This window comes from Mus musculus, chromosome 10, assembly GCF_000001635.26.
Source record: "Mus musculus strain C57BL/6J chromosome 10, GRCm38.p6 C57BL/6J".
In the NCBI taxonomy this organism is placed as follows: domain Eukaryota; kingdom Metazoa; phylum Chordata; class Mammalia; order Rodentia; family Muridae; genus Mus; species Mus musculus.
Genome location: NC_000076.6, coordinates 8,759,779 through 8,783,393, shown reverse-complemented (window position 1 = coordinate 8,783,393; position 23,615 = coordinate 8,759,779). Strand labels below are relative to the sequence as shown.

The 23,615-nt window shown below is 45.2% G+C and overlaps 1 protein-coding gene across 6 annotated transcripts in view; it reads left to right on the top strand.

Annotated features, from left to right (window-relative positions):
* Sash1 (SAM and SH3 domain containing 1) overlaps window positions 1–23,615 on the top strand; it is a 223,392-nt gene that overhangs the window by 162,215 nt on the left and 37,562 nt on the right. For 4 of the 6 annotated variants that reach the window (XM_030245256.1, XM_006512837.3, XM_030245255.1 and 1 more), the window contains exon 8: window positions 2,774–2,875. In XM_030245256.1, coding sequence (XP_030101116.1) covers window positions 2,774–2,875 — 102 coding nt within the window. Of the gene's footprint in view, window positions 1–2,773; window positions 2,876–20,531; window positions 21,300–23,615 lie in introns of those variants that run through there. The other 2 variants (XM_006512840.3, XM_030245257.1) reach the window with 2 other exon arrangements.

Genomic DNA, 23,615 nt, shown 5'->3' with positions numbered 1-23,615 from the left:
CATACATACATACATACATACACACACATATATTCTTTTTTTCAAGACAGGGTTTCTTTGTATAGCCCTGGCTGTCCTGGAACTCACTTTGTAGACCAGACTGGCCTCGAACTCAGAAATCCACCTGCCTCTGTCTCCTAAGTGCTGGGATTAAAGGCGTCCACCACCACTGCCCGGCAATTCTGTCTTTTTTAGATGTCAAGAGATAGCTTAAGATAGCTTATAGATGATTTCTATATTAGCCGAATGATTCTGTCCAAGAAAATGGCATGTCAAACGTTTTCTAGGAGTTTTGTGGTAGACACGTGCTTTGGGCTTTAAGGAAGTCACTTTTGTTTGTTAGAAAAGGTTAAAGGTTTATGAGGATCTGTTTGGTGGTTTCGGAATACTACAGTTAGCAAGTACTAATTTTAAGCACACGAGTAGCTGTTGGCAATTAAGTTCGGGTCTTCATGGACTAGAAAGTTCCATGACATACTAGGAAGGTATGAAGCATTCATTTATTTGGGTGATTGTACATTTGTGTGGGTGGAATATTAGGCTAACACAGGGAATACACTCACACGCCAAGCCTTGGCTAGAGCTAAGCCCTGCTTATTCTCTCACAGGGATACTCAGTCAACACAATGGGCCTGTGTCATAGAAAACATATATTGTTAGTTTTAAGGGAAAAATAACAAAGAAAGGAAGGTTAAATGCTTTTGAAAAGTGAGCAAGTTTCATGTAGCAAAGCTGGGTAGAGGCTCTTTCAGAGCGCCATGTTTGAGACGGTCCAGGGGTGTTTGTACATAACACCGGGGAGCTGTACTCTGTACTCAGAATTGCTGCACTCAGTACTCAGAATTTCAACTTTCTGGATAGTGTCTGGGCAAGGTGAGAGCCCATAACCATGGCACTGCAGTCTTTACTTTCTTGAAAATGTAACTCTTAAAACCAAAGCTGCTACCCATACCATGACCTAATTACTAAATTGCACATTTACTCATCTGACAACACGCGCCTGCTCCTGAGCTATGTCTGTGTGAGTCAAACATAAAGTCCCTGGGAGATCAAACGGCTTGTCAGCCCACAGTTGCCCGGTTAGGGATTTGTTTCTTAGTGGTACTTGAAGATGAAGCTTACTTAGTGACTCCTGGTAGGAGGGGATAAGATTGGGTGTAGGAATAGAGTAGAGAAGAGGCCCAGACAAAACTGACATTTTTATAAGGATCCCTTGTAAAAACCTGGCATTTCGCCCCAAGCATGCAGGGCGGGGATAGCATTTCAGAAAGCAACACATATCCAGATGGAAGGATCAGCCCAGTAGACAGAACATGAGCGTACCATAAAGATGAGGACAGTGTATATGTCCCTGGTGATACGTGTATGATTAAAATGATTAGTGTCACTAACAGCAGGAGCTTCGGGCCATATGCTTTTAATGTGAGCTGTGCGCTTACCTGAAGCCACAGGGTGGTAGTCACGGTGCTGTATTTGTGCACAGATGTGTGTTGAGAGCTCTCCTGCATCAGCTCGATTGTGGGAGCGAGCTTCTAACAAGGGTTCAGTGTGTCCCCTGTTGTCCTAGAGGAGAGGATGAGATGGGGGTGGGGTGGGGGGTGGGGTGGGGGGTGGGGTGGGGTGGGGTGGTCAGTGACCTGTCCCACAAGCAGTGCTCTCCTCTTCCTCCTCCTCTCCCAGGCAGAGGGAAAAGAGACATTCAAGGACATGTGTTTTGGATGGTGACTTTTCTGCGTCCCACAGATCCAGTGGAAGAGCACTGCAGTGATCCCTCGCTCTCAGACTGTTTCTCTCTTTAACTTTCTTGCTTCATGGAACACAGTTTGATCAATGTCTTCATTTGGATCTGAAGACTAAATTACAAGGCGGTGTGACAGCGGTAACAGCCTAGGTGTCTGACGAGCTTGGTGCTGCCCTGCTGTGCTGTACACACACCTCCCTAGACTGGCTCGCACTCAGCATTCGGAAAGAGCCCCTACTCGGTTTTGTCGTATTTGCTCCGTTTTCTGTAACATTTCCTTTCCTTTCTGTGTTCGTTTTGCTTTTTCCTATCGTTTAAACACAGAGTTTCTAAGCCTACGTTTTCAGCAGCTCTGGAAGGTGTTCTGTTTGTCTGTCTGTTTCTTGTCTTTGTTATTCTGTCCCCGTGTTCAAAGTCCCTAGCGAGCTATTTCATATTAGTTATGTGATAAAATTGACAGACAAATGGGCCATAGCCTTGAATGAAACAGGCCAGCCTCCTGGTGCCTCTACGGCTCTGTGCTGGGAAGACAGCCACACCCCTCCATGCCCAGCTTGTGCAAAGCTGGGGAGTTGAACCCAGGGATTCCTGCAGGCAAGGCAAGGCTCTACTATTTGAGCAACATCCCTAGCCCTGCCCTGACATCTCTAAAAGTTGGTTTCAGGCATTCTCCCTTTGACATTTGGATGTCGCGGGCCTCTTCCACTGTCCTCTGAGAGGAAGGACTCCCTCTGGGATGTATACCTGTGGACCTATAGAAAGTTCCTGGTTTCAGGCTTACGGACAAAACAAGTTTTAGTGTTGGAGGAAGAAAATCAGGTTCCTTTTGGAGCAGCATACCGCGAGTCTGTTGTGTCTGTCGCTCTGATTTAAAACCTGAAGGTAGGGTTCATACCCTGCTTGTGGCTCTGGAAGGCTTAGCTTTGGCTAGCCCTGGATCACCGTCACCAGCGTGGGGAAGTTCTTTGTGATTTCTGCTGTGGAGTCCATGAGCTTTATTGTGCTTCAGTCTCTCATGTGTTCTTGCTGCAGCTGAAGGAATACGAGGCCCAGCACCGTCAGTCATCCACCTTGGACCCCGCAGACTGGCCCGATGGCTCCTACCCGACATTGGATGGCTCCTCCACCTGCAACGTGAGTCCACGTCCTGGGGGTGTCTTGACCATTGTGCTAATCAGGGTCAGCCTGAGGCCCAACCTTTCTAAGGTCTCTTTCCATAGACCTCGCCTTCTGGTGCTGTCTCGGCTGAGTTGGAATCCTGCCATTCAGGCTGACTTTCTTGGGTTTTGTTTGTAAATAGCAAGCAGCATTCCCACATTAACTGTCTTTTAGCGTTCAGTTCGGCTTAAGTAAGTGCGTTCACGTGGTGGACCATAGTCCACTTCCAGAGGCTTCAAGTCTTCCCACACAGAAATGTCTTCTATAAGCATCCATTGCTTATGGCAACCACTGCTGTACTTTGTGTCTCTTAAAAGCTGAATTGCTCCACGTTAGTGTTTGTCTGTCCTGTTGTCTGTTGGATCTTAGCACCACAATATCTAATGTAGATTCTTATTTAGTTTACCCATGCATCTGTTGATAGGCACAGTTTATAGGGCGGAGCCACCCTTTTAGTATTGTGAACAGTGTTGATAAGATACCTCGGGCTACACTGTCTGCTTTCTGTGGAGTTCGGTAGTGTTCTATGGAGTTAAATATATGTCTAAAGACTCAGAATAACTAATAATTCTGCATTTAACTTTCTGACAACTTCTGTATGTTGTCTACAGTAACTGTAAACCATACTGTCTGCAGAGTACAGGGGTTCCAAATTCTTTCTCACCAACACTTTTTTTTTCTAATTTCTTGACAATAGCTGTGTAATGGGATTCCTTTGTATTTCTGCTTTGCATTTCCCTAATAATTGATTATCAAAGTTGAACATCTTTTCGTGGGATTGTCGGCCATTGGTGCGTCTTTGGGGAAAGGTTTATTCGAGTGCTTGGCACTCGTGACCCATGACCTGTTTTATTTTGTTTTGTTTTGTTTTGTTAAATGTAACAACAACAATAACAACAAAAACCTCTGTTATTTTCTCCCATCCTATGGGTGGCTTTTTTATTATGTTGATGGTAATCTTTATACTGATGTTCTTAATTTCAAAATTCCGTTCTCGTCCTTTTTTCCCATTGCTCATGATTTGGGTGTTATATCCATGCCATCATTGCCAAAACAATGTGGAGGTGGTGGCAATGATATCACCCATCTTCTGCTAGTGGTTTTGTAGATTTTTTAGCACTTACGGGTTTAAAAAATTTTTTTTTATTCACATTAATTTAAAAACTCATCTGTTTGTGGATATCCAGTTTTCCAAGATCTCTTTGCTGACATTTTCCCGTTAAATGGTGTTGGCATTCTTTTTGAGAATTAAGTGACCATCCTTGTGTGGGCTGCTTCTTGTACGATCTGTCCTTTTACTGGCATCTGACTGCTTACTGTGGCTTTGCAGTAAGGCTTGAACTTGTAAAATGCGACTCTTCCAATTTTGTTGACTCCTTTAGATTATTTATATTATAAAGTTATGTGTTTGTGCCTTTGTGCATATGCACATGTGCATGTAGTGCTCATGGAGGCCAGATGAGGGCGCTGCGTCACTCGGAACTGGAGTTAACAGGCAGTTGTGAGCCACCAGACTCCGTGTTAGCAATGGAATCTGGTTCCTCTGCAAGAACCAAAAGCTCTCTTAAGCCCCGAGTCACCTTTCCTGCCCCTTTACTTACTTTTAAAAACTTGATTTAACTATTTGAAATCCCTTGAGATTCTATATGAATTTTAGGGTGGATTTTTCTATTTATACAAAAGTTGCCATTAAGATTCTCATTGAAATGGCACCCCATCTGAGGATGTCTTTTTAGTTTCTGTCAGGAATATGTTGCAGGTTTCGGTGTGAAAGCTTTGCATTTTTCATTATGTCTATTCCTATAAGGTTTCATTATTTTCAGTGTTTATAAATAGAATCATTCTTTTTTTTTTTTTTTTCCAGAGCTGAGGACCGAACCCAGGGCCTTGCGCTTGCTAGGCAAGCGCTCTACCACTGAGCTAAATCCCCAACCCCTAGAATCATTCTTTTAATTCTCTCAGTTTGTTACAAAGTATACAGTCTAGCTTTATCTCAGTGTGTTGGGCTTGTCACCTTACTGGTAGCCTTGCTGGTTTAGTGTGTTTCCTCTGATCGTGTGCACATGTCCATGCCCCTGTGTGATTTGATGGTTTTGTCCGAATAAGATCATTTTACCCACAGATAGACATTCTGACTTCTTTCCCCACCAGAATGCCATTAAATGGTTCAGACTGTTTGAATATGACCAAAAATGGTACCCTTTCAACTAGGAATTTCATGATGGTTGCAGGAATTGCAGTCTAGACTTTTCCCGTACAGTGCCATCTGCAAACACAATATGGAGCAAGAATGGAGGGAGTTCCCGTGTCTCAGACTGTGTAGAGTTTTGTTTGCTAGCTCTTCTCCTTCCTGGCTGTTGGAAGCCACTTTTTCCCCATGACCCTCATAGGTTCCTGTCTATGCCTACATAGGCAGTCTGTCTGACACAAACTTCTTCTCTCTTTCAGCCACGTTGCATAAAAAGCCGATGCTTCCTTATTTTGTATAGCACAGACTCCATGCTTGCTCTGGCATCCAGGGCCCTGTGTGATCTGGCGTTGGTCATCTTTCTGATCCTATCTTTTACTCCCATGCACAGTACCCTTCATTCAGGCCACACCAGTCCCCATACCCACTGCTGAACAAACCCTGCCCGGGCTTTTCATATTTCCCAGTTTTAACCCCCACAATTTTTCTGCCCAGAACATGTCCTCCACTTCCCCCTGCTGAAAATGTGTGCATTCTTCACGGTGAAGGCCAGTTCTTAACTTCCTCTATAAAACCTCGCTTAGCCTCCCACAGCACATTTATTGCTTCCTGTTTTATGCTTTTGTTGAGCCAGATTTAATACAACAACCCTCGGCTTTTATCCCCAAGTATGAGAAATAATTGTACCTCTCTCGGGCTCCTTGAGCAAGGCAGACATGCTGTGTTCTTTCCCTCTGCGGGGAGCGCCTAGACCAGTGTCCAGCTCACTTAAGCAAAGTGTTACCCAGTATCCATCCTCCTCCCTCCTCTAGGAGCATGCATGGGACTCTTGCAACTACAGGTTAGTCTTAACTTTGCATTGTGTCTAAGCAATGAATGGTACTATATCAGAAGTAAATAACCCTTTTCACTCCCTTCTTGTTCCCAATTCCCAAAACAAACACCAGATTTCCATTGCAACTGAAGGACTGTGCATTTTAAAGCCATGCCAGACTTGCTGAGAGACCAAAATGGTACCATATATAATAATAAATATGTCGCAGGCTAGCAAGCCTTGCGTCCTAAGACTGTGGAGTCATCGAAGAACCATGTCCGTAGTTTTGAATATGACCCTGGCGCTCTCATCCCAAATCCACAAGACTAATAATAAAGAACTAATAATAAAGAACCCAAATGAATCATGAAGAGTAAACCCAGGGATTTAAGAAGGATGTGATTCACTCAAATTGTGAGAGAAGACAAAGCTGGCTTGTCCATAGTACGTCCTTGAGTGTCAAGCCCTCTGTGTACTGTCCTGATCAATGGTGACAGACTCAGGGGCAAGGTTGACTTGTTCATTCAGAGAAACAAGGTCAGTGTAACACTTCACACACTTAGTCTACAAGCAGCTAGCTAGTCATCTCTCATCTAGGAAGTATATGCTAAGATGTCTATGGAGGCTTGCTTTGAAGCAGGCCTAGTGCTAGCAAAGGTGACTAAGAAAGAGAGGCAGGCCCTGTAGGGAAAGAGCTCACACGTTTAGTGTAGATGTTAAAATCATACTCATTTGCACATATAAATTCAGAGTTCCAGGTACACAATTCTATTAGTAACCTCTCACCACACTGTCTCTTTCTGCATGTCGCCCAAATAACTGCAGTAGGTCAGAGTCCAGTAAAGTGTCAGGAATTCTTACATTCCCTTCAAATATAGCACACTCTTCCCGAAACGCTAAAGACTGACTTCTGCTTGTGGGGTGAGGTGTGGATGATGACCATGGGATAGTCACTAACGGACTGAGTTTACTAAAGTGAGTTATTTACTGCGTATTTTGCCAGTTGACTTTCTGTGCACTCCCATAACCACTTAGTCATGGTGCGTGCGCAGAGCTGCACCCAACAAGAGTTTCCTGAAGTTTGCTTGAACTTGATTAAGGCTTCCCTGTGTTTTGAGGGAGACTGAGTTCAACATTCCCTCAGATCTGAACTATTCCATCATTATTCCGCAATTGCCTCCTTCTCAGGACTCAGATAATGTCTACTGTGATGATTCCCCGCCATCCCAAGTTAGGCAGACTTCCCTTTTCTATTGATTCCTTTCTATACGGAGATGTAAATAGCTCACTGGTCATAGTTGGGAATGCCCAGACCTTGAAAGGCCCAGTGATCATAAGGCCTTTGTCACCAGACCTCAATGCCTGTATTGACGCCTGGCATGCCTTGGGATGTCATTTGCACTGATTTCATAGGCTCCCTGCCCTCATAGCTGACATTAGATAATTGCGAGCTGCTTCATAGTAAATCCATGTGTGCATTCCTAGTTCCTAAGAGTTTAAAGTGCTAAAGATAGTTACCAGGGGAAGTGAAAAATAGCCTCCTCCTTGCCAAAGGAACATCTGTTCTGTGCTGGATTCTGCTCATAATGAGCTTCTGTTGTCCATGATGGAGTATTTAGAAGGGGCTCTGGCTAAGAATTTAACTTTATTCCTCCTTAAATAGCTGAATGTTTGCTTAACTATTTTCCTTTTAATTGATTGTAGTGCTTTGTTGTTGTTGTTGTTGTTGTTGTTGCTTGCCTCCTGCCAGGTGGAAGGTTATAGGGACTGTCATGAGGAGCTGTCAGTGTTGTGGCTGCAGGTTCAGCTTACCTTCTGGTTAAGAACACATTTAAGGGGCTGGAGAAATGGCTCAGCCGTTAAGAGCCCTCTCCAAGTTCACTTTCTAGCACCGACATCCAGTTAGTGGTTACTGCCTGTAGCATCAGCTCCTGGGCATCTGATGCCCTCTGCTGGCCTCTGCAGGTATGCACAGTCACACCACACACACACACACACACACACACACACACACACACACTCTCTGCAGGTATGCACAGTCTTGTAGTTATTATGCCATAAGTCTTAGTAAATAGTTTTATATTTTCGCAGAGCTAATGGACAAGAGCTGATGAATTGTGTCTGGTGTTTTAACATTAGTGAAAGTGCTTGAACTGAAATTAGTGATAAAGTTGATGGGCTCATGGGGTATTGCAAACCTCTTGGAGTGGCAAACCTGTATTGGATAAACTTCACACCTTGTAAAGTGTTCTAGAAAAAGTTGGAATCATGTGTCCAAGGCCGAGCTTCTTTGAGAGGATAAAGAAATTCTTGTGGAGTATGTTTGTGAAGCCAGTTGTTTTGTGAAGCAGATCGCCCTGTCATGTAACACATTCAGGTTTGAGGAGGCTTAGCGTACGAGTCTAAAGATATCTTCATAAGGGAAAATTACCGTGCACTACGAGGGCGTTATAGTTCCTCACATCCGGGAACCCTCTCTTTCTAGCCTTTCATTCCAACTATAAATATGACTGCTAACCTGGTCTGAGGTTCAGGGGAGCCATGTGGGTGGACCATTTCCAAAGTTTGAGTAACAAAATGTTATGTGGCCTTTTCTGAAGATGCTATTTTTAAGTGTTGACGGAAGTGTTCAAGGAAGGTCAGCACTAAAATATGCCCTCAGTATGTTATGTTTGGGGTAGAATCTGTTAAAGTGTCAGAAATGTTCTCAAATTATAAACTGTAGACTTTCAGTGACTGGGTTTTGCTCAGGAGGTTTTGTTACTATTTCTGTATGTAGCACTAAGGATAGAACTCACGGCCTTGCGCGTACTAGACAAAGCACCCTGTCCTGTAACATGTTGGCAGCCCAGGATGTAGGCTTTTCAAAGTCACTTCATGTGCCCCATTAACAGGCATTGTCTTCAAGCCAGAGAAGTCAAGTTTGCTGTCCCTCTAGGGGAGGTCTGCACTACAACTTTCTAGAACATCATCACTAGCTATTCTGGTAGAGTGTGCCGAAAGCTATAGAGCACACCACACAGGTGCTTGGTACTAGTTCTGTAGCAGATGGCCTAATGGTATTATGGAAAAGATACAGTCTACTCCTGGCATGTCCTGAGTAGGCTGCGTCTTCACGCTTCGGTTCCCCCATCATTTATGCATATACGATGAGCCTCTTAGAGTCTAGAGTCTGCCATTCTGCATTGAATCTTTTCTCCTCCTCTTCCTCTTCTTATTAGTTTATTTTTTCTTTTCTGAGATGGGGATCTATGTTGCCCTGGTATATGCTGACTTCCTGAGATCAAGCAATCCTCCTGCCTCAGCTCCCAAGTATCTTTGATAACAGCTGTGTGCCCTTATGCCCAACTTCTAACTGGGCTACTTTTAATGTGTTTATTGAATATGCTTATTTTAGCATAGAGAACTAATATCTATAAGTTAACATTTGTCAGAAATGTAATTTTCATATTCAAAAATGTTCAAAGAAAATCATGAACCAAATTGGCATCATCATTTGGGGAAATAAGACTTGACAGCATGTGAATTTTCAAAATGCCCCACCTGTAAATAATCCTTGGTTGAAAAATATATGGTTTTTACATTTTTACCAATTTGGATGGTAATGAATATTTATTGGGCACATAAATGATGCATAAATATGACAGCATTAGAGCTGCCAATCCAGGACCCATTTCCTCCAAGAAAACGGCTGGCCTTGTTTCCACTGTCTTCTCTTATATTGTTTTGCTCTAAGAGGAGGGCATCTACGAGAGGCTAGATTCCAGGAGTAAACTAACTCGGGCGACTGAGTGAGTGTGGGTTTTCTATAATCTCCCCTGTTTGCCTTTGTACTTTCTGCTACAGGAACTTTTGTGTACCTCAGCTTCATCCCAGATAGGTTCAAATTAGCAAGATGGTTTTTTCCTTGTGGCTAGGAAACGGCTCTAAGGTTGAAGCTTTAATGCTATCCTAGCTGCACTTGACCATGAGGTAACTGGACCTATGCTTCAGTTCTCAATTTCACACGCAAAACATGAGTGGGCCCAGTTCCCTTGTAAGGTGAACAGGAAGAAAGAGAAAGGCGTCCCAGCAATAGTTATCAGAGGGCACTTATATCCCAACTCAGGTAGGCACCCCCCGTTCTTTAAGTGCTGGGGATTGAGCCGTGGGCCTTACACGCACTAGACAAACACGCTACCATGCGCACTGTTCCCAGCTTAGCAGTTCTGCACACCTGGATGAGTTCCACTGGACCTCGATAATTAGCCCTTTCCAAATGTCTCTGAATGTGTGTGTGTGTGTGTGTGTGTGTGTGTGTGTGTGTGTGTGTGTGTGTGAGAGAGAGAGAGAGAGAGAGAGAGAGAGAGAGAGAGAGAGAGAGAGAGAGAAAACAAATGTATACAGTGCTTGGTGGATATGCACATGTTAGGAAATTGATTCTTGACCTTTCCCTTGTGAGCAATGTCTCTCTTATCTGTGCTGCTACACTGTGTAGCTCCAGGCTAGCTGGCCACAGCGCTTCCAGGTCATTCTCCCATCTCTGCCTCCCATCTTGCTGCTTGCCACCTCTGCCTGGTTTGTTCTTGTTTGTTTGTTTTGTAGGCCATGAACATTGAACTCAGAGCCTCAGGTTTGTGTGAGACTTATAGTTACTGGCTGACCTGTCTTCCTAGCCCCACAGTGAGAGGGGTTGTGAGAATTAAGAATTTGCCCCAAATTGCAAGTGGTTTAAAGGTGGTGGTGGGGTCTGCTGAGGTGACTTCCTGTTGTTCATTTCTCCACTTCCTGGTCTTTGCTCAGCACTGTCCCCTCCCATTCCCAGCCTTCTCCCTGGGACCAGGGCCAAAGTCTGAGGCATGTGTTTCACGAGTCCCTTAAGATCACCATGAAGAAATCAAGTTAGACAAGAAGGAGGTACTAGCCTCTGCAGACCTGGAAGCCAGCATTCACCCAGTGTGGGTAGGAACAGGGCTGGAGAAGCGGAGACATGAGTCAGGCGTGAGGTCTGGATTCCACTACCCTGTCAGCTCTGCCTCTGGGGCAGAGCAGCCATCTTTGTCCTTCAGTTTCTTCCCTAGATCAGCCAACCCAGTGTGCCCCGTGAGTGTTAACGGCACAGAGCAATCAATCCTGATGGGTGTCGTCACCTTTAGTTACTCTGTGGGAAGATCACCCGTCCTTTCTGTCCACTGCCATCATTGAAATGTTTGAGTCCTCACAAGTGCTATTTATGTCCATGCCTCTGTGTGTACATGTCAGTAGCCCAGTTGGGAAAACTCACCAATGCTCTCGGACTCTACTCTGCTCTTCTCAAATGCACATGCAGCTGACTGCCTGTAAATGGATTCAGGCTAGGTGTGAGTGCAGCCCCACGTGTAAGAAAGGAGGAAGCAGGTATCTACGTGGGGATGGTCTTCCAGGCGGGTGGATTTAGTATATGGTCTGGCTCTCTCAGAAGTGGAGGGAATCCTCATCCGAGGCCCAGGAATCATAACTGCAAGTTGGGTTCTCTGCAAATGAACCAGGGACACCTTTGTTTCCAATTGTTTGTGGGGACCCGCCTCAGTGTATCAAGGGCCACGTGAATACAAACAAATACTGACAGAGTGCCCAAGTATGACATATTCTGATGGTGTCTATTTCTAAAGAGATCTTTTTAAACTTAAGATAGCCTTTTAATACACTTTGGTCTTTTGTTTCTTTTTTATCAGGTTGAAATAAATCTATAACATTAGAGATAAAGATAGCTTTTGACCTATACAAATGAAGCTTCATTTGTCCAGCCTAATGTACAGCTACCAGTTGAGATATACCACATTAATTCCACTAGCTGGTTATATCCAAGTGCAGATAAAATCGAATATGGGTCAGGGTTTGGCATTTGGATTTGCAGTAGCCCTTCCTCTCTCCGCTGGAGGGAGAGACTTCAGGGAGTTTGAAGATAAAGAGGATGTCCTTCATTGTCCTGTGTTATTGATTCGTCACATCTCTGCCCTTCATTAAGTCATTTGCCCCAGTGCCAAGCCTTGTTTATTGGGCCACAAGGCCTTCTTGTGGTTCATGAACAGAATTCAGAGTCAGGATCTAAGAAGCTGGGTGCAGAGCCAGTTCATTGAAGGCACAGGCCGCCCATCGCTTGTTTATGGTGTGTTTGAACTCTGTCATCATAATTACCCATTATACCAAAACTCTCAGAACTACAGTCAGCAGCAGACAATGACACTCATTTGGAAAGCAAAAATAAATAAATAAAACCATGTGGGTCCTGGAGGTTGAACCCAGGGTTTTGAATGGGAAAGCGGTATTTAGTACAGCCAAATCCTAGTTGTACAGAATAATAGCCACTGAAAATATTCCTCTGTCCTCTTCTGAGCCCCACTTTCCCTTCTCTGCGTCACACCACGCCCTCCGGTGGTCCTGATGGTGTACTGTTAGTTGTATAAAGCAAAGAGCATTGCATAATTGGTTCCGAAAACTACGTGATTCATCTCCTGCCCTGTTGCCCATTTGATCCAGTGTGTAGATGAAGTAATGCCATCTTGGGCATTCCTCTAATCACCCATTGGGCAAACATTTATCGAGGCTGTGCCATGGACCAGTTCTTTATTCCCAGTGAGTTTGTGGTTGGGATGATCCATCAGACAGATGGAGAGGTGCCAGGCACAATGGAAGTCCATCCCCTCCCTCTGCCCCCTCCCCTCCTGCCACCCCCTTCCCCGCCCTCAGAGGCTTTCCCAAGGATGGTGCCTGATACCAGATGGTTCTCCAGGTGAAAAAAGAGAAGTGGGTGTCAGGTAAGCGGGGTGGCAGGGTTCAAGGTGAAGAGCTGGATATTTTCAATCAGGCATAGTGGGAGAAAAATGACTTACATGGCATGGAGCTCTTTGTATTTTGACTTCTGGAGGTACACGGTGTTCTTGGTCCCCTCTTCCTAACAAGTTGACTCTGTACCTGGTTTTGGCTTTTTATTTATTTATTTATTTATGTCTGTTTCTTTAAAGTTGTATCATCTGTGTGTGCCATCTTTGAGGTTTCATTTAATTAAATTCATGACTTACATTATTTAAAAAAAATTTTTTTAAATGTATGTGTTCAAGTGCTTGTCTGCGCGAAAGTCTGTGCCCTGTGTGTGCCTGGTACCCAGGGAGGCCAGCAGAGGGCCTCAGAGCCCATGAAATTAGAAGTACAGACAGTTGCAAGCTGCTGCGTGGGTGCTGGGAACTAAACCTGAGTTCTCTTCAGGAGAAGTAAGTGCATTTACTCCAGCCCCTTAAACTAGTTCACACAGTGAAGCAACTGCAATTTCCATATGGCTCATGTGTGTGTGTGTGTGTGTGTGTGTGTGTGTGTGCGCGCGTGCACGCATGCATGTATATTTTTTCCCTAGTGAAGATATAAGATCAAAAACTTGCTTCCATTTTTCCAAAGTTCGTGTGTTCCCTTTTGCTACCCACTTTCCCCCCCTCTACTTGTCACATCTTGGATTTTAATTAGCCATCATACATGTTTTCCCAACCTGATCGCACTGGGGTGACTCTAGTCACATTTTGTACTGGAGCTGATGTCAGGAGTGTTACGTTTGTGTAACAGTAGCTCTCCCTGCCCCGTCCCAGTTCTTCCAAGATTCAGCTGAGGTCTCTCTTGTGTAGTCCAGTTGTGTGGCCAATGCTGTCTCCGACTGGACAGCCCCATAAGTGACAGAATGTGGTCTCCAGAGGCATCCTGGTACTGGACTCCTCCCCACCCCAGCTCTGTCACAACTCACACCCGTTGGTTCATGCCAGCAGAGCCACCCTGTCTTTATTCAAGTCTACCATTCTAGTGAGTTCCAGAGGCTTAATATTGATTAGGCAGCTCTGTGATCAGCTGATCAGCTGTCACTCACCGATTCCCAGTTCCATATCCACTGTTCCTGAGTCATGAAAAATAGAGGCAGGAACAGTTTCTTTTCAGAATCCAGAAGTCTCTGCTGTTTGCTCGTCTGGTTTGTTTTTAAGTGGGAGGGAACTTTGATGATTCGTCTCTTGCCTTGGCCATGCAGTTTCTAAGTGTTAATGCACGAGCCTTTCTTTACTTGTTGATGGGGAAGTGTATTTTGCTGGGCTCTAACACTTTTTTGGCAGAGGAGGCTGATCATTTTTCTGATCTCTCTGAGAAGGCCATCCAGTGGTTCAGTGTTCAGCAATCGTATCCTGATGGTTTTGCTAATTCACTGATGATAAACAACCTCCTCAGAGCTAATTATCTATCTATCTATCTATCTATCTATCTATCTATCTATCTATCTATCTATCTATCTTTTTAAAGATAGGCATTCAGCCTGGATCCTTTAGCTTAGAACTTGCATCTTCTTATTAATTCTATAGACAAAACCAAATAGATATACAGATTGTGACTTTAGGAATGGCATGGGCTCACCTGCGGGCCTGGTGGCATAGGTGGGTCTCTATAGCCTCCTTCTGTGCTTACTAGATTCCTTGGGCTCTCTGTATTTCTGCATTGTCGTGTGCCTAGACTAAGTTGTTAGACAGCCCTGTCCTGAGAAGTCACTGTGCCTGAACCATGAGTCAGTAGCCTGAGATGCCAAAGCAATGTGACTTTGCAACACACCCAGTCTCTGAGGAGACTTAGAGACTTCGGGAATGAACACTGGACTTTCCAGTTCATGTGTGATTGCCCCACTTGGCAGTGCTGTTCTGAGTCAGCCGTCTCCATTGGCATGGGGCTGCTTGAGAGCCTGGGGCTCTTGGGGATGTGCGGGGCCAGGGGTCGGGAGAGTTTGCTAGAATCTGCAGGGTGTCTCACGTCATTGACGTGCGTTGGGTGCACCTCCCAGGCTCTCACAAGGGAGGTCTCCTATTGCTGCTGGCTCCCTAGTCATTCTTGGTCCTTTCACTGTGACCATCAGCTACTTCATATCAACAGCCGGTCCCCCTGACCCCTGAATGGGATGACAACATGCAGAAAAGTCACCCAAGGCTTTACCTATGGAGGGGAAGTCAGTCGCCTTCCTCCATCCTTCCCACCCCCAGGGGAAGAAGGAAAAACATTTTCTCTGCTTCCAGGGAGCTTGTAGCTTTGGAGTGGGTTGGCTTCTTGGGCTCAGAGTCGCCCTAGGTTTGGTGGTAGGACTGTTGGGATCTGTTTTTTTTTTTTTCCCCTCCTCCTTTGGGAAAAAGAAGATAGCACATTGTTTTGAGGGTGGTTAAAAGCAATTCCATGTTCTTGAGTTTAGGAAACAGAATAGAGCAAGTACACTGTAGAAGGTGACACATACTTGCGTTCCATTGGGCCGCCTATTAATTTTTAAAGTTTTTAAAATGAATTAAGTGCTGACAGTCCTTTTTCTCCAGGGGATAGTAATGTTACTTCAAATTCCCATATACTTTTTCCAAATAAAAGTCTCCTATAATTATCTTCTCTTCTTCCATTGCTTCCTCCTCCTCTTTCTCCTTCTCCTCCTCCTCTTCCCCTTTCCTCAAGTTTGGCGACAACTAGATAATTTGGAAGCTGCCAAAGTGATTATTTCAGTGTGGCCCAGTACCTTTGGGAGGAGAATGGAATCTTATTTTTCCCCCATCTGCTGACAAAATTCTCCTAATTTCAGAGGGCAATGATGTCACTCTCTAATGAGTAAAATATTTCTTACTAAACAGATGGGTCTCCTTGCCTGACTTCTTTGTAATAGAGTAGGATGTCAGGCACAGTATGCTTCATGTCTTATGTAGCTGTAAGATTTAAGTTGAACAGGATTGCTACGAACTCAGCGAGACTAATATTTTTCTCTTTGTAAACATAAAGATTACCATGATAACAGTGACCCAAAGGTCCCTGCCATGACCGGACATGGCTCAGTCCTCAAGTGTTGGGAAAATTTTGAGTGTATCCAGGCAGAGCCAGAATGTAGCCCTAAGGTAGGGAGGGATCCTGAATACATCACTGCTGGACCATGGAAGGAGACCGGATATGGTGGAGAGATGATGAAATCCAGCTCAGAGAAGGGGGGACAGAAGCTGCCGTTGATTGGTGTCACATGCTGTTGATACAGTGACATCAGCTGAACTCTGCTTTATCCAACTAGATAGGCAAGCATCTGAGGTCAGAGTGGACAAGGAATTATGGCTTTGGGACCATCACAAGACTAACCTCTAGATCATGTATGGACATGGATGTGCCCTGAAACCCATAACTAGTGTTAACCAGCCACTAATACACATTTCAGTTTCCATAGCTAAGGTGCGAGGTCCCATGTGCAGATCTTTTCTCCATCCCAGGCTGAGGCCATCATACCTGACCTGTTTTAACCATCATGCTTCAGGGCCTCCCACGAGCTTTTCCTCACTGTGCTTTCTGTCCTGTGACTTTGTAAGTTTAGAGGATGCTTCCTAGTCATGTTGATACTTCATGTTTTTCTGAGTGCCTTCAATCAGTGTGTTCACTCATTCCCTCATTCATTCATTCATTCATTCATTCACTCATTCCAGTCAATAAATACCTATGTAGCATCAAGATAGATAGAAGTTTTATTTATCCAAGTAGAAAAAAAAAATTGTGGCACTGGTAATGATGGGGAATATAGTTAAGACAACACATTTCTTCAGAGCAAGTTGCAATTGGTGTCAAAAGCCTTGCAGATGTGCACATTTTAAAAAACCCTTCAATTCTAAAATTTAATCATCTGTTCAGAGAAAAAGACTGTGCTAGACATATTAATAAATTTTGTCACAGTATGCATCTGAATTGGTTGGAGACATTCAACTGTCCAGTGACACGCACATTGCTTAAGTAAATGACAACATACTTCTGTGACAGAATGCTGTTAAATCACTAAAATGTTGGTGTACCCTATTGGAAGAGTATTTGTTGACATGGAAAAAATTTCCATGTATTCTTCTTTTAAAATTTAAGAAGTATGCATGACTTAAGAAGTATCTAAAACAGTAATTCTCAACCTTCCAAATGTTGAGGCCCTTTATTTAACACAGTTCCTCACATTGTGGTGACCCCCAACCATAAAATTATTTTTCTTGCTAGTTCATAACTGTAATTTTGCTACCGTTATGAATCATAATGGACCATTTGATCCCCAAAGTGGATGGCAACCCACAGGTTGAGAACTGTTGTTCTAAAGAAAACCACAAGAGGCGCCAGAGGGAAGGAAAGCTTTTACTTCAACAAAGTAAAGCCAGGGTCAGGAATGGTTTTTAGTACCCTTTGTGTCACTGGGATGATATATCATTGTGTGTATGTGGCAGGGCGGGGGATTTGAGAGCTGTAAGTCAAAACGCTACCAATTTTTCTCAATATCAGGATACGGGTCATTTCCTCCTGTGTGGTTTTGCATTTTGCAAAGTTTTAATTGCCATGTGAAATAGATAGAAAGTGTTACTCAAGTATAGCTCTGTAAGTGACCGTGACCGTGCTCCTTGCCACGTTCAGCGAGGGACCAGACGATACAGTGATAAAGGTGGGTATGCCAAGTCTCTAAATCAATGGTTCTCAGCCTTCCTAATGCTGTGACTCTTCAATGCAGTTCCTCATGTTGGGGTGACCCCAACCATAAAAGTATTGCATTGCTACTTCAAAACCGTATTTTTGCTACTGTTAGGAATCGTAATGTAAATATCTGGTACTCAGGAGATCTGATATGTGACCTCTGGCGGGAGGGTCACAACCCACAGGCTGAGAGCTGCTGCACTGGATAAAGCTTGTCTAGGTGCTGTGCAGCCATATAAGCTAAGACAGTGAAAGGGGTGGCTAGAAGGTCCCCCAACCCCTGATTGGTGGACAGAGGCGTTGTTAGATGAGTGTCTGGCAAACTCGGTGATGTGTGAGCACCCAAGAACCTGGGGCACTTGAGTTTCTCTGAGAGGGAGAGTGTGAGAAGCAGCCCCTCTGGGAGGCCCTTTCTAGAGAGCGTCTGAGCAGTGGAGCAGAGCACAGTCCTAACTGTGAGGAAGGGAAGGGGTGTGACCACGCAGCTCCATGTTCCAAGGCAAGGCTTTGTGTGCACCCTGTCCTGAGACTTATCCGATAGTTCCTTAGCATCGACTTCAGGCATTCCAAATGTGACTGTGAGCCCATTCGCACACCTGCTGTGCTTAGCTAGGTTCAAGTCCACTGTTAAAAAAGCAAGACTGTAGGAGGTGTTTTTCCAGAACCAAGCATTTTCTTAGGTCGAGTTAGCCCAGTCTGTTGGTTGAGCTTTTGCTCTGATGCGAGGTGAAGGCTGGCAGCTGTGTTGTGTGGCTGGGAACTCTGAGCATCTTCACTCCTCGTTGACTACGTTTCTAGCGGGATTGCCGTAGGCAGACACTCTGGGAATGGCTTTCTATGAGCAGGCTCGGTATATCCAGGCCAGGAGACTATACCAGGCCTTTGTCCCCACGGAGTTTCAGATCCATGTTGTGTCCGGCATGGAACCCCACATTAGTTCTATAAATGCCAGGCTTGTCCACTGAGAGGTGGGGGCAGAGGCGTATGAAGGGATGGTTAAACTCAGTTCTTTTGTTCATCCTCATAGATGGCCCCCAGGAGCTGGTCATGGCTGGGCTGGTGTAGGGGAGGGGAGCCGAGCGATATCTCTTCCCTCTAGCCTCTTCACTGTGTCTCCATCAGTCCAAGCTTCCGTGCTTCTCACTCCGCCAGGCACCAGGCTTCATATAAAGGGATCACCATCTCTCCTCCCTAGATCCCACAGCCAGTTCTAGAAATGAGAGACAGTAACACGCGTGCCTGAGGCTTAGCTGCTCCTCCCAGTGGAGGATGGAGATCTGAACCCCTCCATGGCTTTGGAATAGCAGAGTCCCATCTCCTAAGCTCCCCCAGCCTTCTCTGCACCTTAGCATCCAGTGTCACCGAGGCCCGAATGTCATTGTGCCTCCAGCTTTATGGACCTTCTTGTGCCTCCAGTCAGTACCCAATAGAAGACGCATAGGTAACAGACACTGCTGAGCTCTAGGAACACCATCCGCACTATAAGATGTCATCAAACCAAAGTGACGTTTAGGAATTCTAGGACCATCATCAGCTAAGATGATCAGGTAAGATGATCAGCTAAGAGTTACTTTGAAATGAAAACCAGCTTATTCCACAGGACAGAACCGCAGGACAGAACCACAGGACAGAACCGCAGGACAGAACCGCAGGACAGAGCCACAGGGTCAGAACCGCAGGACAGAACCGCAGGACAGAACCGCAGGACAGAGCCACAGGGTCAGAACCGCAGGACAGAACCGCAGGACAGAACCACAGGACAGAACCGCAGGACAGAGCCACAGGACAGAACCACAGGACAGAACCGCAGGACAGAACCGCAGGACAGAGCCACAGGACAGAACCGCAGGACAGAACCGCAGGACAGAGCCACAGGGTCAGAACCGCAGGACAGAACCGCAGGACAGAACCGCAGGACAGAGCCACAGGACAGAACCACAGGACAGAACCGCAGGACAGAACCGCAGGACAGAGCCACAGGACAGAACCGCAGGACAGAACCGCAGGACAGAGCCACAGGGTCAGAACCGCAGGACAGAACCACAGGACAGAACCGCAGGACAGAACCGCAGGACAGAACCGCAGGACAGAGCCGCAGGACAGAGCCGCAGGACAGAACCGCAGGACAGAATCACAGGACAGAGCCACAGGACAGAACCGCAGGACAGAACCGCAGGACAGAACCGCAGGACAGAGCCACAGGGTCAGAACCGCAGGACAGAGCCACAGGACAGAGCCACAGGACAGAGCCACAGGGCCCCACTTTCTACCTTGCCCTTCCTGTTTGAGAAAGGGGTCATGTCTGAACCCATTTCATGGATTGCAGGCTTGATGCTTGCTGAATGTCAGAGCTGGTCGTACTTCATCCAGAACTCACCTGCCACCATTTGTGTGGTCCGTGGCCCTGAAATGCCAGTGGCGGGCGGTGAAGCCACAGGCTTTGGGAGAATTGGTTTGTGATCTGGGGAGCCAGGCAGTACAGGGGAAGCTATGGCGAATCCTTGTGGCAGGAAAAAGAGAAAGTTTCAGTTAAAAGTAGAAGAGAGGCTTCTGGGACAGCAGACTTGGAGGGGAGGGGCATGGAGTCAATGCTTTCTAGGGAAAGGAAAGGGGAGGGAAGGGAGGGAAGAGGAGCAGGTGAGGGACCCAGAAAATGGGGAAGACCGGCTGCCAGGCTGCCAACTAAACTGGAGACTCTGGGCAAAGCAGGACCTTCCTTTTGTGAGCTTTGGGTCTCAAATGTTACCCCCGTTTAAGTAAGCCCTAGACCTCCTCCCAAAAGTCCTTCTGCTATTTTAAGGAGACAGAGATTGGCACTCACGGTGAGCTCTGGCTGCCAGGTGTTTTATGTGTGTTGTGTATCTGTATCCGCCTCTAAAGAGATGGATAAGGAAGGCCCTCACGGTGGAAGAGGCAGCGCGCTGTGATTAGGGCAAACCGCACGGTGGGTTAACTCAGTGAGGTGAGCCACGGGAAGGGACACGTCATGGAGACTTCTTTCTTCCATTTTTCAGCTCTGTCTTGTTTAGCCTATGTCCTGTTTCAGTAACAGCATGTGCCTGGTGCTCCCCTGGGACTCCCCAAGATTAAACAATCATGTGACATAGTCCCCAGGCTTGCTGTTCCAGAATGCCCGAGAACTCAGCTGCCCTGAAATGACGGTCGGAACAATTTGGGAAGACAGTTTTAGAAGCCCCAGGAAAGGGGAAATCGCCTACATTTACTCTGGCTATTAAAACAGAAAGGGGGTGGGGGGGGGATGGGGAGAGGGAGAAAATGATAAGTCAGGGAGAAAAACCAGAATCACAAGCTCCATGATAGTAATTTCAAAAATAGCCCTGGAAAGGTGTCCACTTTCAATGGTGACCACGCCCCTCAGGGAGCGTTCGGAAGCCCATCTGCAGAAGCGATCTGTTTTAGAGTTCAGTCACTCGGAAGGGTTAGCCCTCTGTCCCGGATTCGCTCAGATTCTCGCGTTCTTTCTTTCTTTCTCTGGAATTCCATAGACAGTAATTAAGGAACTGAGGCCAGCAGGAGGTCAGGGAGCCTTCCTCAGTGAAAACAGGGATTGTTGGCCATGCACAACACTCCCTTTTTCCTTGTGGTGAATAGGAGATTTGCTTAGAGCTGATGACTTAGGCCTTTCTTACAAGTTATACAGTTAGCAAGCGGCCAGGGGATCAGGCAGCAGGCAGAGAGAGGCTAATTGAATCCAGTCAGTGTCCTGGTGCTCTTCGTCAGATGTTGGGCTGTGACTGGGAGAGCCTGCCCGATCATGTAACTACGGAGAACATGCTCGTGGGAGTGCCTGGTCCGACTCGGAGATTTCAGGGCTGACGGATCAAGAGTGGGGTTTGCTCTGCGTGGGGAGGGGGAAGGGGCAAAAAACTACCCCTTACGCCTGCTAAATGCCGAAGCCGGTAAGTTGATGAATGTTTTTTTGTTTGTTTGTTTGTTTTTGTGTGCAAGCAAAACTTTTCTGTTGCTCCAAGAAAAAGGCTTTCTGTTCACTTCTGCTTAGGAAGCAACTTTCTTGGCTTCTTCGATTTTTCTAGAGCTGCATTTCTCCTTCTAGCTACTAACCTGCCTTCCACCCCTGAGCGTTGTCACCCAGCTGCCGTATGTAACTTTTGGAGAATACTAACCATGATTTTGAGACTATGAAAGAATGAGTAAGTGTGAGCTGGAGCTGCTCCGTGGGCTGTGCTGACTCTGTGCGAGGGACTTAGAGCTAGACAGCATCCGGCATTGCTTTAAATAAATCTACAACCGACTGCCTTTCTTCTCATTACATTTACAATTAATGTAATGACAGCGTGGCCGTAGAAGTTGAGGTGTGTGTGTGTGTGTGTCTGTGTCTTTTTATGGACTAAGTTCAAACAAAACTGTTGCATGATCTTTCCCAAGGAAATATATTTGCAATTGAGAAATACTTCTCAGAAAGGCTTAAATATTGTATGATGTTGTCTCACTGGATGGAGGGGGAATAAGGTGACTGAGTCTGGCTGGGTGGTGGTGGCGCACACCTTTAATCCCAGCACTTGGGAGGCAGAGGCAGGCGGATTTCTGAGTTCGAGGCCAGCCTGGTCTACAAAGTGAGTTCCAGGACAGCCAGGGCTATACAGAGAAACCCTGTCTCGAAAAACAAAAACAAACAAACAAACAAACAAATGACTGAGTCTGGTTGTTCTGATTGTTCGCTGTGACAGTGTGTCTCGGATTTGGAGCTAGGGAGGCAACTATAACTCTGTGCTCAAGATGGTCTCATGTGCGCCCCCCCCCCCCCCAAGGATCTAATTGTTCCTTGAAAATGCAGACTACCATTTATTCGTCACATCCCTTGCTACTGTGCCACTAAACTTTTAGAAACCATTTATTCTGCACATCCCAGAACTGTTTGTTATAAGGACCAGTGAAGGATCTGTTTGGACAGCAATGACAGGCTTAGGATAAGCCGTGTACGCCAGCACACAAATCTTATTTACAGATGTGATTAATTTTGTTCCTTTCCCCTGATCATATTGCGTGTAGTTGTGTTATAAAAAGTTCTCCACGCTGGCTCCATGGCTTTTCCCATTAGAACATCACAGATGTGTCAAAGGATGCACTTGTTCCAAGAGAAGCTGGGAAGAAAGGAGGCTCCACCCTCCTGTCCGTGCCAAATGGCCCCATAGACTCTTCAGTCAGTGCCTAGCAGCCGAAGGACTTGCTATCTCTTTAAAGCAGCTATAGTTTTGTGCCTTGGCTTGGTCAATTTGTTATGGTTTAAAACTGTGGAGCCAGCTGTCTGCAAGCTGATGTAATGTTGCTATGGAAACCAGAAATGAAACACTTAAGCATTCACCACAGAATTACTACATATAGCATTAGCCAAAGTAATTAAAACTTGAGCCATATGGGTTTTCTGGTAGAAAGAAATCTGCAGCGGAAAGCTTGAAGTGAAATGTTTCTGTTTACAACACTGCAGAGGTATTTGCACGTCTTGTGGTGGGGGTCATCTTTTTTTCTCTGGATGGTTTAGAATGGGGGCAGATAAAGCTGATGGAGTCACCTTCTTATTTATAAGATGATCAAACTTAAGTTTACTTGAGTAAAATGTAATAAACTCTGACTTAGAGGTGCAGGGGTACCAAGATGGAGAAGTTTGAATATGTGTGAGCATATGTTTCTATGCTTTTGTTTTGTTTTATGTGAATCTGTGTTGGTTATGAGCCTTTTTCTTAGAATCCTTTATATATAAAGTAGAAATCCTTTATATTCTACAGACCCCTGTTAAGTAAGAAGGCTAAAAATATATACTTATATAATATTTATTTTCTGTTTATCAATGCTATCTCAAAAATATTTAAAATTTAAAATTATATACACATATTTTTAATGATTCTTAATTTAAGGGATTCTCAAACTCCCTTTTATGATAGTCAATTTGAATAAAAGATGTGGCATATATATAATATTACATATTATATATACATATATCATGCTATGCTACTTTCAGCATTTAGAAAATAACACATATTTATTTTAGTGAGAAATACACAGTGAAGAATTTATTACTCAGTTTAGAAGAAATGCAGTCATTTGTGTCTTTATCTGAAAACAGCTGGAGAGAATTTCTTAAAGGCAAATATGTCAGGCTGGAGAGATGGCTCAGCGGTTAAGAGCACTAACCAGAGGTCCTGAGTTCAATTCCCAGCAACCACATGGTGGCTCACAACCATCTGTAATGGGACCCG